This window comes from Vollenhovia emeryi, unplaced genomic scaffold (genome assembly GCF_000949405.1).
Source record: "Vollenhovia emeryi isolate VEMERY1.0 unplaced genomic scaffold, V.emery_V1.0 DF939180.1, whole genome shotgun sequence".
NCBI classification, from domain to species: domain Eukaryota; kingdom Metazoa; phylum Arthropoda; class Insecta; order Hymenoptera; family Formicidae; genus Vollenhovia; species Vollenhovia emeryi.
Window position 1 is genome coordinate 763,800 of NW_011967186.1, and position 16,945 is coordinate 780,744.

The window sequence follows — 16,945 nt, forward strand, 5'->3', positions numbered from 1 at the left end:
TTCCAGCTTACTCCATGTATTGTAGACCAGCCTTTACAGATCGTTCTCTGCCAACAGCTTACAAAAATCTCGGCGATCGCATTAACCGAACGTCACTGAAGCTGCTTCTTGCATTTCAATTCGATTTTACACGATGCGCGATTTTTCACGAGTTAGAAAAATCCCCGCGATCGCGTAAAGACGACCCGTTCGACGAGAGATTCCACGCAATATATTTTAATTCGAATTTCTATAAGCTCCATAGCTGTTTACGTGCACAATGTAAATAATCTGTAAAGTGACCTCTCTGAGATTCTCGCGAATACGAGCCGAGTTCCTACAGCGGCACAGTGTGTTCTCGGGGCTCGTGATTGGAACGTGGCGTGCGGCACTGCGTAAAGAAAATGCGCGGATTTAATAGAACGGACGTTTCGATTCAACAAAAATTCTGTGCGCAATAAGAGACGGAAGCGGGCGAGTTGCGGATCTAGTGGCGATAATGTCGAACGACACGAGCGACGATGAAACCGGCCTGCAACCGCCACGGGTGTTCGTCAGCACGACATCTCACAGCCGCAGTAATTCTTGTACACGTAAGGATAACAGAAACTTTGTACCAACCCCCGGGACTACAAGTATACGCGAGCAGAAGTCTGGATCTCTTAGATTCCATGCGATACTTGTATATACAGCTCTAATGAAGATATTTTCGGATAGAGTTTTTTTTCCAGGCGAAGACAATTGCCTTTTGTAAAATTGTTGTAAGATCAAATCGAAATCTGCTTGTTAAGCTGCAAAGCACGAGAGAATAATCGATAGAGCAATTCTCAAGAATGCTAGCAGCCTGTAATCTTCGTCGAATCTCTATTTTGCAATCTGGATACAATTCCGTAAGGCTGATGGTAGAGGACGATCCGTAAACGCTTAAGTCTGTCTTAGTCATAGACGTATGGCAAGGCAGATAAAGATTTAAGTCGTGAAAGTCTGTTGTACATACGACTACCAAAAGACAGACTTGAGCGTTCATGGATCGTTCTCTGCCATCAGCCTAACGAGTGTCCTCAAAGTTTTGCGCAGCCCGATCAGTCCCTCCTCCTCCGTTTCGAGCTCCGTGGTATTTGGACAAATCCCCGAGGAGGTGCTCCGCGCCTGGGGTCAGCTGCCGGAGGCGATCCGCTTGGATCCGAGTTTGGCGGTCTTTCAAAGGGAGTACGATCGAATAGCGGAAACGAGGTGAACGAAATGAGCATAAAACATTTTTGTAAAGAAAATGATTGAAAAAAATCTCGAAAATTCTGAGAAAAATTTTCACTAGGGTCGGTATTCATAGTCGGATCAGATATTTGATTGGAATATTCTAAAATTAAGAATATTTGCACTCCAGAAGAATATTCATAGAACTATGTGTGCTATCTGGGAAAATGTCCCGCATAGCATCTTTGGATAAATTCAAGCCGGTCTTGAATATAAGATCCGACTATGAATACCGACGTCTAGGAATCGGAGGGGAAAGAAAAGAGTTTCTACGTAACGCGTTTCCAGGTCTCTCGACAATGTAAGAAGAGACTGCCTAGTTGTGAATATGTCTCTCGGAACACAGCCCGTGGTACCAAGCAGGTAAGCCACTCCGCAGTTTTTACTTTTACCCTACGGATTCGCGGAATGTTGCGGACGTAACGATCCCGGTATCCTCACAGCACGCAAAATCAGACCAACGTCGACGAAGACGGGCAGGATGTGCAAACGCAGGAGAAACAGAGGCCGTTTTGCCGCTACATGAAGTTAATCGTGCTCTCCTGCTGTTGGCTACTATTCACAGTAAGATACCGTCGCGCCGATGGCCCAATTAACGAATCTCATGTCCGTCCGTGTTGCAGACGATACTGATGTTTAAGAACGAGAGGGCCGAGACGATGCACCAGGTGTCTGTGTCCAGCAGAGAAAGCAAGAGTATCCTTCTAGTCGATCGGGTCAATTCAAACTGCGAACGCTCGTCTATTTTGAATTGCAATTCGGGAGAAGTGAAATTTCGTGAATCGTAAAATAATGTTCGGACACTCTTACCTCCTTAATGATACACAGATTACCAGATCAACGAGCGCGTTACCAGCAAGTTGATCAGCGTGACGATGGAAGGACCGTTGCTGCCGTTGGTCAAAAACAAGGAGTATTTACCTGCGAATTTATCCACGCACTATTTAATGGTATGGCTGCAGCTTCTGGCGGACGGGGAAACCACTTCGTGGCTCTCCTCTACCGAACTGGACAACTTGAAGGTGTCTACCTCTTTAAACGCGCGATCTGCGCAAAATTATTCCGCATACACTCGCGTTTGCATCGAAAGAACGCGAGACCAATCCTGAAACACAGAGAAAAGAAAAGAAATCAGTTAAATTGTTTTCCGTTATTTCAAGCATTCTCCCGCGATCCTTTCATAGACTTTTCGTAAACGTAATGTAAAGGAATCTTAATTATATTACATCGTATGCCGCGCGTACTTCTCCAAATAGCCAAATCTGTCGGAAACATTTGCTAACACTTTGCTTATATTGGGTGATTATGCTGCGACGTAAGCTACTGGTGCTTTATTTGCGATTGTTAGCTGCAGAACGTAAGTGACGTGTGGATCTTGCCGGTGCTGCCTGACAATTTGATGAACCTCTTCCCCGATCAGAGGCGCCAGAGGACTTTCCAAGTAAACGCCGACAGCGAGTGCGTTATCTCGTATTTTGAACTCAGACCTAACGAAAATAGATTTTGCAGAAAAGAAACGCCAGCAGAGATATCTCAAACGGAGTCTCCCCTGATGAAATGACACTATATTGCTTGTAGGACCCTGTCGCACAGCATAATGTTCATCAAGCTGCGCACGAGTTCCAAGTCCAGCCTCTCCTTTTCGATAGCTTACGATCTGTCGTCGATAAACGCCGACACCGGCATACCGTACGCCGCTTTCATCCTGATCGGCCTGTACATCCTCATCATTTTCGAGGTAAATCGATGCACGCGAATTAGGATGTGCTTACGCCCGTTGATTCCTAAATGTCTCGTCATGTTCAACCGAATCAGGTCGTGCACAGAGCTCTGGCTGCCATGCTGGCGTCCACGATGTCCATCGCGATGCTGGCGGCTCTAAACGAGGTACGCACCACCCTTTTAACTTCCACGCTGGAATTTTTCCCAAGGGACAAATTTAAGAAGCGGCGCACCTTGTACTCTTTAGCGGCCGACCATGGACGAGCTGATCTCTTGGATAGACATCGACACGCTGCTGCTACTGTTCTCCATGATGGTGCTGGTCGCCATCATCGCCGAAACCGGGGTGTTCGACTGGCTGGCGGTCTACGCTTACAAAGTGAGAAAGACAGAAATCGGCACGTGTCTAAAGCGTAAGAGTCAAAGCCCCGTCTTACTCGCCAGTCATTTTCAGATCACCGCCGGGAGATTGTGGCCGTTGATAATGGCCCTCTGTTTCTTCACCGCGTTCCTGTCGTCGCTGCTGGACAACGTAACGACGGTGCTGCTGATGACCCCGGTAACCATTAGGTTGTGCGAAGTGATGGAGCTGAACCCCGTGCCGATCTTGACCGCTATGGTGGTTTATTCCAACATCGGGGGCGCCATGACGCCGGTCGGCGACCCACCGAACGTCATCATCGCCTCCAATCGGGACGTTAAGAACGCGGTAAGTTGAAGCCGCCTCGCTCGGGAATAAACGTCGGCCTGACGATCAATTTTATCCCTTCAGGAGGTAGACTTTGGCACGTTCTCGTTGCACATGAGCATCGGCGTGATACTGGTGTTGATCGTGGTCAGCGCGCAAGTCCGCTACATCTTTCGAGACGTCACGGTCCTCAGATTCGACGAGCCGCAGGACGTGCAGGTAAATCGTATGGCAGGCTAGAAAATGTAATATTAAATTATCATCTCGCGCGCACGACTGTCCAGGAATTGAGGCACACGATCGCTATTTGGCAACGAGCGGCGGCCAGCCTGTCCACTTACAGCAAGGACGAGAATCTGGTGAGGGAGACGTTGCTGAAGAAAGTGCAGCGTTTGTTGTCGCAGCTAAAGAAGAAGCTGATCACGGGGAGCGCGGCGCTAGAGAAGTACAAGACCACGCTCGAGGAGTTACAAGAAAAGGCAAGCCGGACGAACCCTCGTCCTTCGAGGACCGCGTCATTGCGCTGCGACTGGCAATTGCAGCGGCCTTTCGCGCATTTTTTTTTACGAGCGCGTTCTTTTCCAGTATCCAATCAGGGACAGGTGGTTGTTGGTGAAATCGGGATTCGTGCTGGCCTTCGTAATCACGCTCTTCTTCCTGCACAGTTTGCCTCATTTAAACCTGTCTCTGGGCTGGATCGCCCTGGTCGGCGTTCTGCTGCTTCTGATACTGGCCGACAGCGAGGACTTCGACGGCCTCATGGCGCGCGTCGAGTGGAGCACCTTGTTGTTCTTCGCGTCGCTGTTCATTCTCATGGAGGTAGCGTTCTCGGGAAAGCTCTGGAAAAATTCCTGCCAATTTTAACGCGGATTCCTCGGGACGGGGTCCTCTCGGACTGACGGAAACCCACCGGGAGGTTTAACATTAAAAACCAATTTCCGCAGGCACTCTCGCGTTTGGGCCTCATCTCGTGGATCGGCAAGAAAACCGAGGATTTCATTCTGTCGGTCAACGAGGAGTCGCGATTAGCGGTTGCTATTTTGCTGCTGCTCTGGGTGTCGGCCTTCGCCAGCTGCTTCGTCGACAACGTGCCGCTCGCCACCATGATGGTGAGGATCGCGTCGAATCTCGCCCACAACCGCGAGCTCGGTCTGCCCATGCAGCCCCTGGTGTGGGCGCTGACGTTCGGCGCCTGTATGGGAGGTAAGACATTTTTTAGATCCAACGATTGTGCTCGGGAGCTAAGTCAATCCGTAGCTGCGAAGTCCGCCACGAATGTAAAATCTGTCCTTCGAGCTTCGTACTGCCGTCGACCCGATTCGGTCCGCACGATCGCGTCGGATTAACGATATAATCCAAGGGCCATGCCTCGAAAACCGGCGCCTACAAGCCGCAACGCAGGGGCGCCAGTTTTTCCAGTATTCACATGGCTGAATAACAGTCTTGTTTAGCTGAACAGTTATGTTTTAAGGAAATGGAACTTTGATTGGAGCTACTGCCAACGTTGTTTGCATGGGTGTCGCGGAACAGCACGGCTACAGATTCAGTTTCATGCAGTTCTTCAAGTGAGTGAGACCGCGACGATCGCGGAGTTGCGCGTTAAATGGCCAGATGCGTCACCGCGTTTCACAGATCTTGCCGTTTTCCTGCCATTGAATGTCATAATTGAGTACTGAAGCACAAGATGTGTTGCAGGGTAGGATTTCCCATCATGCTAACGAGCACCATAACGATTATGGTGTATCTGATGATTGCCCACGTCGTCATCGGCTGGAACGGAAAGTGAATAAAGAGAACGTGTGGATGAGGGATCTGTTTTATGTACAAGGAACAATGGTACTTGTACTCGTCAATAATGTTTGTTATGTAATTTTTTGAAGAGCGGGATATCCATTACGCAACATTGCCGAGCGTAGTTCTGTAAAAAGTGTTATATAAGAGGGAACATGAATCGATGTGGACAAAGTTGTTGTTTTACACCGTCAATATTTCTACACACATTTGCAACTGCAAGGGAAAGAAATTTGTATAATAAAATCTTTGTAACACGGCCGAAAAGTTTGCATACAATTACGTGGCAAATATGCAGCGGAGAGGGAGAGAGAGAGAGGGGGGGGGGGAGGAAGAGATTGCTGAACAAGAATTTCAGTTCACAGGAAAACAGCTGTTTCAGACTCGAACAGTTTCGCTGTAAAATTACGTAAAATTAATCGAGTCATAATAATGTATTACAATTGTGAGTCTCGCTTGCAATGAATATCGTTTCCACCGCATCTTTTCAGTTGCTCGCCTTTAACGACAAAATATAATGATGATATAAATGCAAAAGTTTACAATTGGCGGGTCGTAATTGCAAAAAGGTTTAATGATCACATAAAATACACATACATGCTAGACAATTCGTTGAAATATTTTTATTAAAAATGAGGCTCTCTGGGAGAAGAGAAAAAGATCTCAATTCCAAAGATTGCTGCCTGGCGGATTTCGACAAAAAGAAATCAAATAACTTATCGCAAGCTTATATTCGTATACTCCTAATTATACATGACTAATTCAGCGTAATACAGTCGCATTCGAGTGAAACTGAAACGTCAAAAACTTATTTCTTACAAAAAAACAATATTCTACTAATTGACAGTAAATTATCGCGTGATGTATCGTTAACACGAAATTTGTTAAAACTTATTAAAATATAAGCGAGGGCATTACGAGTTTGCCAGACGCGTTTGCGTTCGGCAAACGACACCTGGAAACTGCGCGTGCACAATGTACGAAACAAAAATTTCGTACAAACGGTAAAAAAGGTTGCGTTTGCTGCAAAAATATTGTCGTATTTACAATGAATATAACACACTAGTAATGTCATGTTAAAACCGATGTTTACGCTTTACTGCAATCCTGTTATCTGTAAGTACTACAATTTCTGATGCGTCAAATTTCTCTTCCATTTGAGTAGAACTTTATTCTCACACGTGCACGGCAGAAAAAGCGACGTACTTTTATATAAATCGTACGTTTTGGAATTCGAAGCTTCGGTAATCTGCAAAAGTAAAATCTACAAATGAACGGTTTGCAATTCCGATTAAAATCATTTAGGCATTACTCAGAATGTTATCTGCAAGAATCGCCGGAACATTCCTTGAAAAATTAACACGTGAAATGAGTAGTCCCACAGGCATAACGAAGGAAATCGTCAGTTCGAGGAAAAACTTGTCTTAAACATGACTGGTCAATTTTCACTACACAGTTACAGAGATTATATTTGTATGAGTCTGATTTTATGCGATTATACAATGTTTTCGTCAAGTCATGCCTACGCTTCACCGAGATACGGAATCGTAAGAACAAAAATCTCCGTCCGCACTGCATCTGTTGTCGTAATCGCGAAAAAGAGATTGGTTCAAAGAACCGAACAAAATCCAGACACTTAGCGCAGTAAAGGCATTCTTCGAGCTCGCCTAACTACCTGAGATATCTTATATAGTTTTCAGTCGTTGAAACGCACAGATTCCTATATAACACTGCTGGACTAATTAATACTCGGATATACCGCCAGAAAACATACACGAGCGAAAGCTAGCTAACGAACTTTGTACCCCAGTTCAGGAATAAAACGCTCGAGATCCGATTAAAAAATTAATGATTTGGAGAAGAAGCCGTCACAATCGTATCTTTTAACGGAACGTTGGCTGTGCGGAAAATCCCTTAAAAAAGAAAACCCTCGGAATGATACAAAAATGGAGACGACAAAAAATGCAAAGGACACAACTGGGATGAGATATGTAATATCGCGTATATGTTTTTTCCGAGCGGTGTAGCAGTCTTATATATTCGATATTCTAACGGTACAAAATGAAAAAGAAACGCATACATCCACAGCAATGTAAGATAACGCCGAGAGCAAGACCTAAAAGCGTAGGCGGTGTTAAACGTTGCCCCGTTGTCCTTAATATTAAGTCGTTGATCTCCCGACGGTGATGTACAAAAAGATGGACAGGGAACAAGACGGTGTTACGTTCTAGGTATTGCCGACGGTGTTACCATCCCAAAGAAACGATGGAAGAAGCAAGTCCTTACATTAATTATTACAACAAACCATGCAGTATTAGTAGCACTTGTGGAATGCCTGTCACGAGATTGGTTTGCATATATGCCGAGGCGCGTATTAACAAGCGTATGATACTTCTGCTCTCTGGAAATACTTCATCGAGAAATAGCGACGCACGTATTTACACTTCTCGTAAGTGTGCGTGTACGCAAGGTATGACAGATCCTGTAAAGAGTAAGTACAAACTATCTAGCCACATTTATTCACCGGCGGATGAGGTAACTAGAGAGTGCGTTTAGATGGCAAATGTGTGCAGATAACAAATAAAGTGTAAAGTGTTCCTTAAAACCTAATAATGAGACTTAAAAGAATCCTCTCGAGATCTTAGTTATACACGATAGTGCGTCAGGAACAGAAGACCTGAATAATTGTTCTAGATTTGAAGATATCTGTGAAACGTGCACAGAATATATTTTTACTTTTTTCGTTCTCGAAGGGAATCTATTAAAGAATAATATTCTTACGCTCGAAATTCTTTATGAGATTCGCGACACGACCCGAGTTTTTCTGACATACTGATGTATTACCGAATAATTCGTATAATTTTAAATAACCTGCCTCTTCAAATCTAAAAATATTATTCAGTTGCACTATTTCTGGTGGATCGAGCAGTATATTCTTAAACGATATATAAAAATATTCGAGAATATGAAATGTGTATGTACAGTAGTTTCCATACAGATTAGCGATTAACGGCCTCCCTCATTCTCATATTTATTTACTAAAAAATTCTTAATTGAACTAAACATCATCAAATATGGGATGTAACATTCAACATATATTTGCTTTGCAAGAGTACGTTCAATGTTTCCACAATTTAACCCTTCACACTCAGATCTGTGTCATCAGATAAAGGATTAGCAAACATCAATGAAAGTTTTATTAAATTTAATTTTAATGAACATTACTGTCTTTTGACGAGACAAGTAATAATTGACGTTAAATAATGATTACGCAGCAACAATTTTATAACGTAGTATCAATGAGTGAAAAGAGTTAAAGATGATGAAAAATCATTATGGCTGTGTACTTCTGTTTTGCTTTATAAGATTATTACGAATACAAGTAATATGCGTGTTTCCAAGTATCACTTACTATACTATATATCATCGACGCAAAAAACGTCCATTTTCAAAGACATTGCGTCATGAATTATTCTACTAATATCATCACGTACGAAATACACGCGTACACAAATTTTTTACGCAAATAACTTAACGTGCTCATAGATACGACGGAGAGAAAGAGAAAAATATATGATACATATCTACTTTAATTGATGAATAATGCAGCTTGAAACTTAACATCGTATTACACGCGCCATTGTATTTTTCATCAAAGATCTCGTTAAGAATCTTTCAAAATAGACATCCCTCGCGATTACAAAATACGTGTATTACACGCGCCATTGTATTTTTCATCAAAGATATCGTTAAGAATCTTTCAAAATAGACATTCCTCGCGATTACAAAATACGTGTAAAAAAAAACAATGAGGTGGAACGCAAAGCTGTACTTTACGAATTACAGATCATCTTGTATAAAACTATAAGATTCCATTCGAGTGATCCTTGTCCGGTGTGTGTAGTGCATTTGTAATAAACTCTGCAACGACATGTAGAAATTATGGCAATGTAACTTGTCACGTTGATAATTTGAGATGACTTTAACGGGTCGCCGTTTATAGTTTTCTAGATGAAGTATCCCACGTCCTATGTTTGCGTAATACATTCGGATATATATACAATTTATCTATGAAACGTAATCGATCGATGAATAACTGCCTCACACCCATCAAACAATTAAAACATCTCGATACGGACTTACAGGGGGACTGAAATATACGCGGCAATAGCTAATACTCATAAAAATGTTGTACTTTCTCGCGTATTGTGTCATGCTAACGAAAATAAAAACACGTCGATTAAAACAAGCGCAAGAGACATCTGAATAACAGGTAACGCCACAGAGTGCTTTACAACATATGCCCCTAATATATTATTGCTCTTTGCACCTCTCAAAATGTTCGAAACGTCGCTGTTTTTTTCCCCCTATTCTAAAAACTCGTGTAAAAGTCGCTTGATATCGAAACCCAACCAAGCCAACGACACAGCTTAGTAAAATATGCCTGTCTTCGAGTACGTAGAGTCGCTTCTAAATCATCTCAATTCGAATTAAAAACAAAACGGATCGCAACGCGCGATCATTCCCGATTCTCTCCTTTACCACAAGTTTCACGGATTTATGTCAAGACTTCGTAAAATAGTGATGCCTATACTATAGCGACTGTATATTGTCATTAAAAATATTATATTTTCACGTGGATATATTTGGCAAGCATGCACGTCGATGGAAGATCTTTTCTTTTCCTTTTCTTTTCTAAGTGACGACCAAATGAAAATCGATTGTGAGAGCTAATGACAACTACGAGAGGACGGCTCGCAGTCTTTTCCAACGTGCCTCCCATTGGGACTTGTTCCTGACAGGATTCCAATCGAACGCAAATCCGGGAGTACTGGCTGTACTTTTGTTTGAATAAGCAACGTTGCTGTGGCTAAAGTCTGAATTGAGATTGGCCAGGTTGACGGTACTTAAAATTCGCACGGCGGACGAGAGTCGAAGCTTACTGATTGGGGAGCTAAATACCAATTTGCGGCCTTGCTTACTGTTGTTGCCGATGTCTCCAATACTGCTACAATTATTACGATCGTTCTGTAATTGCTTTACTTTGCGGGAATACTCGGCGAGAAACAATTTCGCCATAGATCATTGTCGAAATGCCTGCGGCGATATGCCGTTCCCAGGAGTCACGTAGTCACCGATCATCAGGCTGGGATTCACTGGATAATGAGAAGTGTTGCCGAGGACCAGCGATTGCTGGAAAGTAACACCAAGCTGTAGCGCGAAAGTCACGCAAGCAGACGTATTGCTTTAGTTTCCGTCTCTCACGTAAATTTTATTACTAAATCTACAGCAAACTATATATTTTTTTATATTATATCTCTCTCACACACACACACGCACACGCACACCACTCTCGCGCGCGCATATTGTAACAATCTTTCAGCAGAACAATTATTTCATGCTTGTACGATTTTATCTAATTATTGTATTATTTTATATAAGATACATTTCTGTTTGCTTTGATAGCTCATTGTGAAAATGCAAATTGTCGAATTGTACTTACAGTGGCAGGAGACGTAAACATATTTGGAGTTATTCCACCGCCTATCAATTGTGCCGCTTGTGTACTTGTAGCCGTACCGCCCACGCGACCCCGTCCTGTACTCGAAATAGAACCCGGATGAATGTTTGGTTGTCCTCCTGTTACATACAAATTCGTACATTTCGTTTACACGTACGAATAAAAAGGGTAGAGTACAGTTTAAAAAATGTAACACAATACACCGACAGCATATCGAACTGCTTCAACTGAATTTTCACTGAATGAAAAAGAAAATTATTATTTAAGAGTGAAAATGATCTAGGAAGTAGTTGCGTGCTCAAAACATTACAATAAAAACATTTGATGCAAAACGAGTAGAAAATGTATTTATAAATTATTTAACAAAAAAAATATATATATACAAACCACGCCATTTTATATTCATAACGGCGGATATCGATAGAAAAAGATCAAAGTTTTTATTCTAATACTTCAGTTTATCGCCAATTCATTGTTACAGTAAATAACAGAATAACTTACATCTAAATGTTGGGAGGAAAAGAATACATAATTTAAAAAAAAGGGATATTAGAGAGTACAGTTAAATATTTATAAATCCGTACTACTAAAAACAAGTTTATTTACATGAGTTGTAGATTCTACAAAATATGTATAAATTAGAACAATTACAAGGAACTTTTTCTTCTTTGTACAAATATCTTCCATGATGCAGAATAATAAAATGTGTGTGTCCATTCCGTAAGTACTAGTACAATTAAAAGGTCCATAAATTGATAATTTGATATTTATAATTAATAATTAATCTGTAATTATAATAATATCAGCGTTGCAAACAGTCCAAAATGTTTTATATTCCTCGTGTTTCATCTGAATGTTGTATCAACTGCAATTGTTGTTATAATCCGCAGGAACTTTTAACTTCACCATTTAAATGTGTGTACAGAAAGAAAAAGTGTCTATGCTAAAAACATCTAATAACTTGAAATCATTCTCTTCAACAGTTACTACGTAAATAAGAGGTTTTAAAAATATTATAGATTTCTCATGCTAGTATTCTCGTTTAATTGTATGTTTACACGGAAGAAGCTTTTAATGTAGGTTTTAATGAAACAAAGTAAAAAAAAGAGAGTAAAACTTTGGCAAAAAAAAGAGTAGAACACTCTTATATGTTATTTAAAATGCATTATGGTAGATGATGTATTCGGTAGACTTAAAAAGGAAATATACTTATTTTGAGCAATACTGGAATTTAGGATGTCTCAAATTATAAATACGGTCATTTATTATCACTGAGAGAAACGTTTATAATTTTATATATTTGGATACTTTATGTTTTAAATATCGTTATATATCGAATACATAGAATGACGGGCCGAGATCATTTTATGACCACGTGGCCACCTTCCATACATTTTGCGACACAGAATTTCATAAATACGTTTTGCATGAAAATTAGACGTCGGATAATTAAAATCGCCGAGATGCACGATGCACGTGGCAAAAACGTTGATTATACAAATATTATATATTCCACATGGCGTAATTAATACATGTAATGATACACTGAGGAGTCAAACCAAACCTTACCTATTGCCAGCAAATTATTTGGATTTACTGTCGCGCTTGTATCCATCGAGACTTCCCCGAGACCGTTAACCGACATTCCATTGACCATGTTCACCGCCTGTCGAGCACCCTGCGCATCCAGAGTCGTCCAGTAGGACTCGCTAGGCGAAGTGTTGTTTAAACCAGGTGGCGGCTGCGCCGCCGCGCCTGTGTATCGGAAGTAAGGATTTTTCAAGTCTAAGGTGTTGTTACTGCTCTCCAGATTCGTTCCTTCGAGCTTCAGTTCTATTGTTACGTCGTAGGATTGTCTGAAACAAATGTAACATGTACACACACGAGATAATGGCAAACCGTTGAGAGATAAAAAATTTATAACCGAGTTAAATACCGAGGAGATTTAAACTGGAAACAGACACATGAATTCCCTCACCTTTTATTCGCTATAAGAATGACCTTTCCAGAGAGTAGCTGCCCGCTTTTACAAAACAATGGATTTTCCAATAAACAGCGTACTTGGTACCAGTGTGTTAGAGGTTCTGTAGGAGCAGTACTCAACCAAACTTGTTGCGTCGACCCGATAAACGCTACGTCGAACCAAAAAGCTAAACCGTGGCATGTACCGCTCTCCAGTATATGAAAATCGACATTTATTTCTAAAACAATTTGTTGAACGTTAGCAGCCTCTCGCATCATATATCATCAATATGATTATACGTTTCGCTCTTCCGTCCCATACCTATTTTATGTAAATCAGTCTCATCAGCTGTTTGGAAGTCTACTATGTGCCTTACAGATTTTGCCATACATATTCTAATATCAAAAGTATCGACAATCGGTTGTCTAAAATATTCTTTAATGGCGTTATTTCTCATGGCAGAGAGATCTACCCCGTGGAAACATGTCTGGTACCAAAAATTGGCCTTATTGAATTGTTCCATGTAAAGATTTTCATCGGAAAATGGCGCGATATGCAGATCACCTCTGGAGGGAAACATTCTTCCGCCTGTACACACGAAAACAACGATTAAGGAAAACGGAGGGGGGGAAAAAAAGAGGAGCGGCGTATGATTCTCCCCTCGAGACGTTTACCTGGACTTAACCACTTTTTCGCGTGTAGATAGGTCTCGAGCATTCGTTCATTGTACAACATGTATCCCATAGGCTCACTCACTATACAGTCCACGTTTTCGGGCAAATCGATCTCCTCTATCTTCCCGGCTATGACTATTATTTTATCTGATAAATTATTAGCTGCAACTAGAAGCTCGGCGTGATTCGCCATATTGCTCGCCTCCACGGCGTATACTTTCTTCGCGCCGGCTTGTATGGCGAAGAACGACAGTATCCCAGAACCAGCGCCCACGTCTAGTACAACTTTATCCTTAAAGTCAGACAGATTCCCGAGGATCGCTCGCTGGTACGTGCTGGTCCTAATGTAATCCTGCATCATGTTTTGCTGCTGCGAGAGATAGCCGTAAAACTGGAAATACTGCATCGCCGAGGACTCCTCCGTTCTTTCGTTGAACGCCGACACACCTTTCCCCATCTTGAGTTTTACTATGTGCGAGTGAAAATTGCGGAAATCTGCGAACGAAACGTACGCGTTAGAGCCGGGCTTCTTGCGGATATGATATCACATCACGCCTTTGTGGTCACCGTCGTGAGAGCTCACCTGTCTCGTTAGCAAATGTAATCAGTAAGCTATCTGTATCGAGCGTGAAAACATAACTTCGAGATGACACGCGAGAACACTCGGTACTGGGAGTCACTGGGAATTCCAAGAGAGTCGCCTTCTCCCTGCTGACATCTCCTGAAACGAACGTGATCGTGCTTTGTTACACACATTACAGAGGGTGCAAAGTGAGAGAGAAAAAAAAATGCAATACTGCCGACGGAAACTTCTCCGATTGGGGGTTTCAGGCGATCTTTCCGATGTGAAATATAACAGTGGCGTCGGTGCGTCGCGTAAACAATGGAACTCGATTGAAGCTGTCACCGACTGGCGACTCCTCAATGTCAGCCGCGACAAGTGAGGAGTAAAATATACGCATACGACTCGCCCGCACGGCGGTCGGGAGGCGCGCGCGATACGCGAGCGGGACAAAAAGAAGCCCGTGAGACGCGAATCGGGGGGGAGGGGGGGAAGGAGGGAAGGACGCGAATCGGTAGAGGATGACGTCGCGGTATCGACCGGCGATCGTCCGGGTTGGGTCCCCGCGGGGGCCGCGGCCGGGGCCCGGAGGAACCGGGGGGCGTGGGGAACCTCGGCGCGGCGCGACGCGAGTGTGGTTATGTTGTCCGGGTCGCGTGATCGATCAGCCGCGTCGCGCCGCGTCGGGCGACGGTTGCCGATGGGGGGTTCGCGGGCGAACACGGCGGGTGTACCGCCGCGGATTCGTACCTGAGACGAGCTCGACGCTGAGGCCCTGCGGGTCGTAATTGATATTGAGCGCGACCGGTTTGTTGTACTTCGGCGTGGACTGTCCATTGTTTGACAGACTCGAGACCGTCACCGCGCGAAACGTCTTCGCCATTTTTCGCTCTACCGCGTGCCACAGCGCTTCCCGACGCTGTTTCTCCTCCCTTTCCGTCTCTCTCTCTTCTCTCCCCCCCCCTTCCCCCGCTCGGTCGTTCCCTCTTTCTCGCTCCCTCTCCGCTCTCCCGCTCCGCTCTCCTACTCCTCCACTTCTGCCGGTGGCTCGTAACGCTGCACGTTACGCCGCCGCTCCTCTCTTCGCGCCTTCCGCACCACTCGCGTGAGAAACAACAAAAGCCGACGCCGTCGTTGCCGCGAGTATGTAACAACACCTCCGGAGAGAGAAGAGAGAGACCAACCAACCCCCGGCCAGGGCCGTCGTTGCGCTGCGCCGCTGCGAAATCGCGCCGATTCTCGCCGCTCCGCTCCGCTCCGCGCCCCGTCGTGCCCGGACGCCGCGAGGTGCCGCGAGAATTCGCTTACGGCGCCGCCGCCGCCGCCACCGCCTCCTCCGCCTCCTTCGCCGCCTCCACCCCGGGCTCACCGGATACAAAGACGTGCAAATTCTATCGCCGCGCGTTGCCGCCCCGCCACCATTTTCGCCGTTCAAACCGCGCGATTCCCGCCATTCGCCGTTAATCAGGATCGTAGTTAAACTCGGGCGTACGAGACGAACGTGCGGGAGATTGTTAACGACGTTTCGACTCGCTGCGCCGAGAAAGCTCCGTCCCAACGGCTGTTCTCCAACGACGCGCGCTCGCCCCGGAATAATTACGAGCGATCCGCATCTGTCCCACCCGAGGTTGTTCCCCGCCATAGTTTTAAACTTGGTTAAATTTCAACGCGACGTACTCGCTTATGTTTCTACAATCTGCCTCGCGACCCTAATGTAAAACGCGTAACATTCGCGAAACAGAATCGCTATTCCGCGCACGGAAATGCACGGGGAAACGAGAGACACGGGAACCCCGTGTAGAAAGATATCCGGAGTGACTACCGTCGTCAGTAATACATATTTATATTAATATAGATTTACTTCCATTGTTATATTTGGCGCAATCTGTTGATATCATTACTTTTGTAGAGAATAATGTATAAGGTTTGGGTACGTTCCTTCAAAAACGCCCTGTAATCCCCGAGGGGAAACAAATTATATTATTATTACTTTTGTAGAGAAGATATTTTTATAGAGGTAAAACTTTTGTAGAGAAGATACTTTTACAGAAAAGATAGAGTAACGAAATATTCGGTTGAATTGGAGCAGAAAGATAACCGGAGTGATTACTGTCTTCAGTTTACGGGCCGTCTATCGGAAGGAAAGTAAAAAGTCTTTTGGTCTACAGATTTTATAAGCCTTGAGAAATTTAGGGTCTGAGCAGAATGGCTGTCTCGTATTTTTATGTCACAAGACAGTTATTGTGCGTTACTTTAGTGACCATCTACAATAGAGATTTAAAACCTTAAGCCTTAAGAAATTGACTAATCACAGCCGCGTATTCTACTCATACTTGACCGTGATTGGTCAATTTCTTAAGGCTTAGATCATCTATTTAAATCATCTATTGTAGACTGGGACTCAAGGCAAAGATTTAAAGCATAAAATAAGCAGTAAAACTTAAAACTTAAGAGAAATGGCCAGTGGCTGTCGAGAACGCGAGCAGCCATTTTTAAACTTAAGCAATGCTGAAAATTCCGATTGGTTGAAATTCTTAAGTCTTAAGTCTCGCTGCTTAAGTTTTTTCGTGTGTTTCCAGCTTCAGAGCACGAAGCAACGTAATAGCTTACGACAAAGACGTAAACGTAAACGTAGATAGCGCACAAGCTTTGGTGTATGTCGTACTTAAATCCAATTACATATGACGTTACACCAAAGCTTGTGCGCCATCTACGTTTACGCTTACGTCTTTGTCGTAACATATTACGTTGCTTTGTGCTCTGACCCTTACTTCTGCTCGTACTTCTTACG

The 16,945-nt window shown here is 43.6% G+C and overlaps 3 protein-coding genes across 6 annotated transcripts in view; 1 reads left to right on the forward strand and 2 right to left on the reverse strand.

The window, feature by feature from the left end:
* LOC105563138 (putative uncharacterized protein DDB_G0277255) overlaps positions 1 to 2,171 on the reverse strand; it is a 37,577-nt gene extending 35,406 nt beyond the window's left edge. The window contains exon 1 of the mRNA XM_012014469.1: positions 2,155 to 2,171. The gene's annotated coding sequence lies outside the window, so the exon portion shown is untranslated. The remainder of the gene's footprint in view (positions 1 to 2,154) is intronic.
* LOC105563136 (P protein) lies at positions 35 to 6,961 on the forward strand. 2 transcript variants are annotated; one of them, XM_012014464.1, is made up of 17 exons: positions 35 to 572; positions 1,047 to 1,212; positions 1,522 to 1,596; positions 1,677 to 1,797; positions 1,857 to 1,929; positions 2,062 to 2,255; positions 2,582 to 2,691; positions 2,812 to 2,971; positions 3,049 to 3,120; positions 3,203 to 3,334; positions 3,410 to 3,664; positions 3,728 to 3,862; positions 3,928 to 4,122; positions 4,309 to 4,462; positions 4,588 to 4,846; positions 5,115 to 5,208; positions 5,339 to 6,961. In XM_012014464.1, the coding sequence occupies exons 1-17, from the start codon at positions 479 to 481 to the stop codon at positions 5,519 to 5,521; spliced, it is 2,472 nt and encodes an 823-aa protein (XP_011869854.1). In that variant the 5' UTR covers positions 35 to 478; the 3' UTR covers positions 5,522 to 6,961. The 2 variants fall into 2 exon arrangements, with proteins under 2 accessions (XP_011869854.1, XP_011869855.1); XM_012014465.1 differs by having other exon boundaries at positions 4,229 to 4,462; positions 5,339 to 5,522.
* Positions 2,262 to 15,091, reverse strand: LOC105563135 (histone-arginine methyltransferase CARMER). Of its 3 annotated transcripts, none has more exons than XM_012014462.1 (8): positions 14,905 to 15,090; positions 14,176 to 14,313; positions 13,593 to 14,087; positions 13,240 to 13,506; positions 12,934 to 13,156; positions 12,525 to 12,811; positions 10,938 to 11,074; positions 2,262 to 2,338 (listed from the first exon to the last, which is right to left on the reverse strand). In XM_012014462.1, exons 1-8 carry the CDS (start codon positions 15,035 to 15,037, stop codon positions 2,291 to 2,293), a joined length of 1,728 nt encoding a protein of 575 aa, XP_011869852.1. In that variant the 5' UTR covers positions 15,038 to 15,090; the 3' UTR covers positions 2,262 to 2,290. The 3 variants fall into 3 exon arrangements, with proteins under 3 accessions (XP_011869852.1, XP_011869850.1, XP_011869851.1); XM_012014460.1 differs by lacking the exon at positions 2,262 to 2,338 and adding an exon at positions 5,993 to 10,645 and having other exon boundaries at positions 14,905 to 15,091; XM_012014461.1 differs by lacking the exon at positions 2,262 to 2,338 and adding an exon at positions 5,993 to 10,627.
* Between the last annotated feature and the right edge of the window lie 1,854 nt (positions 15,092 to 16,945).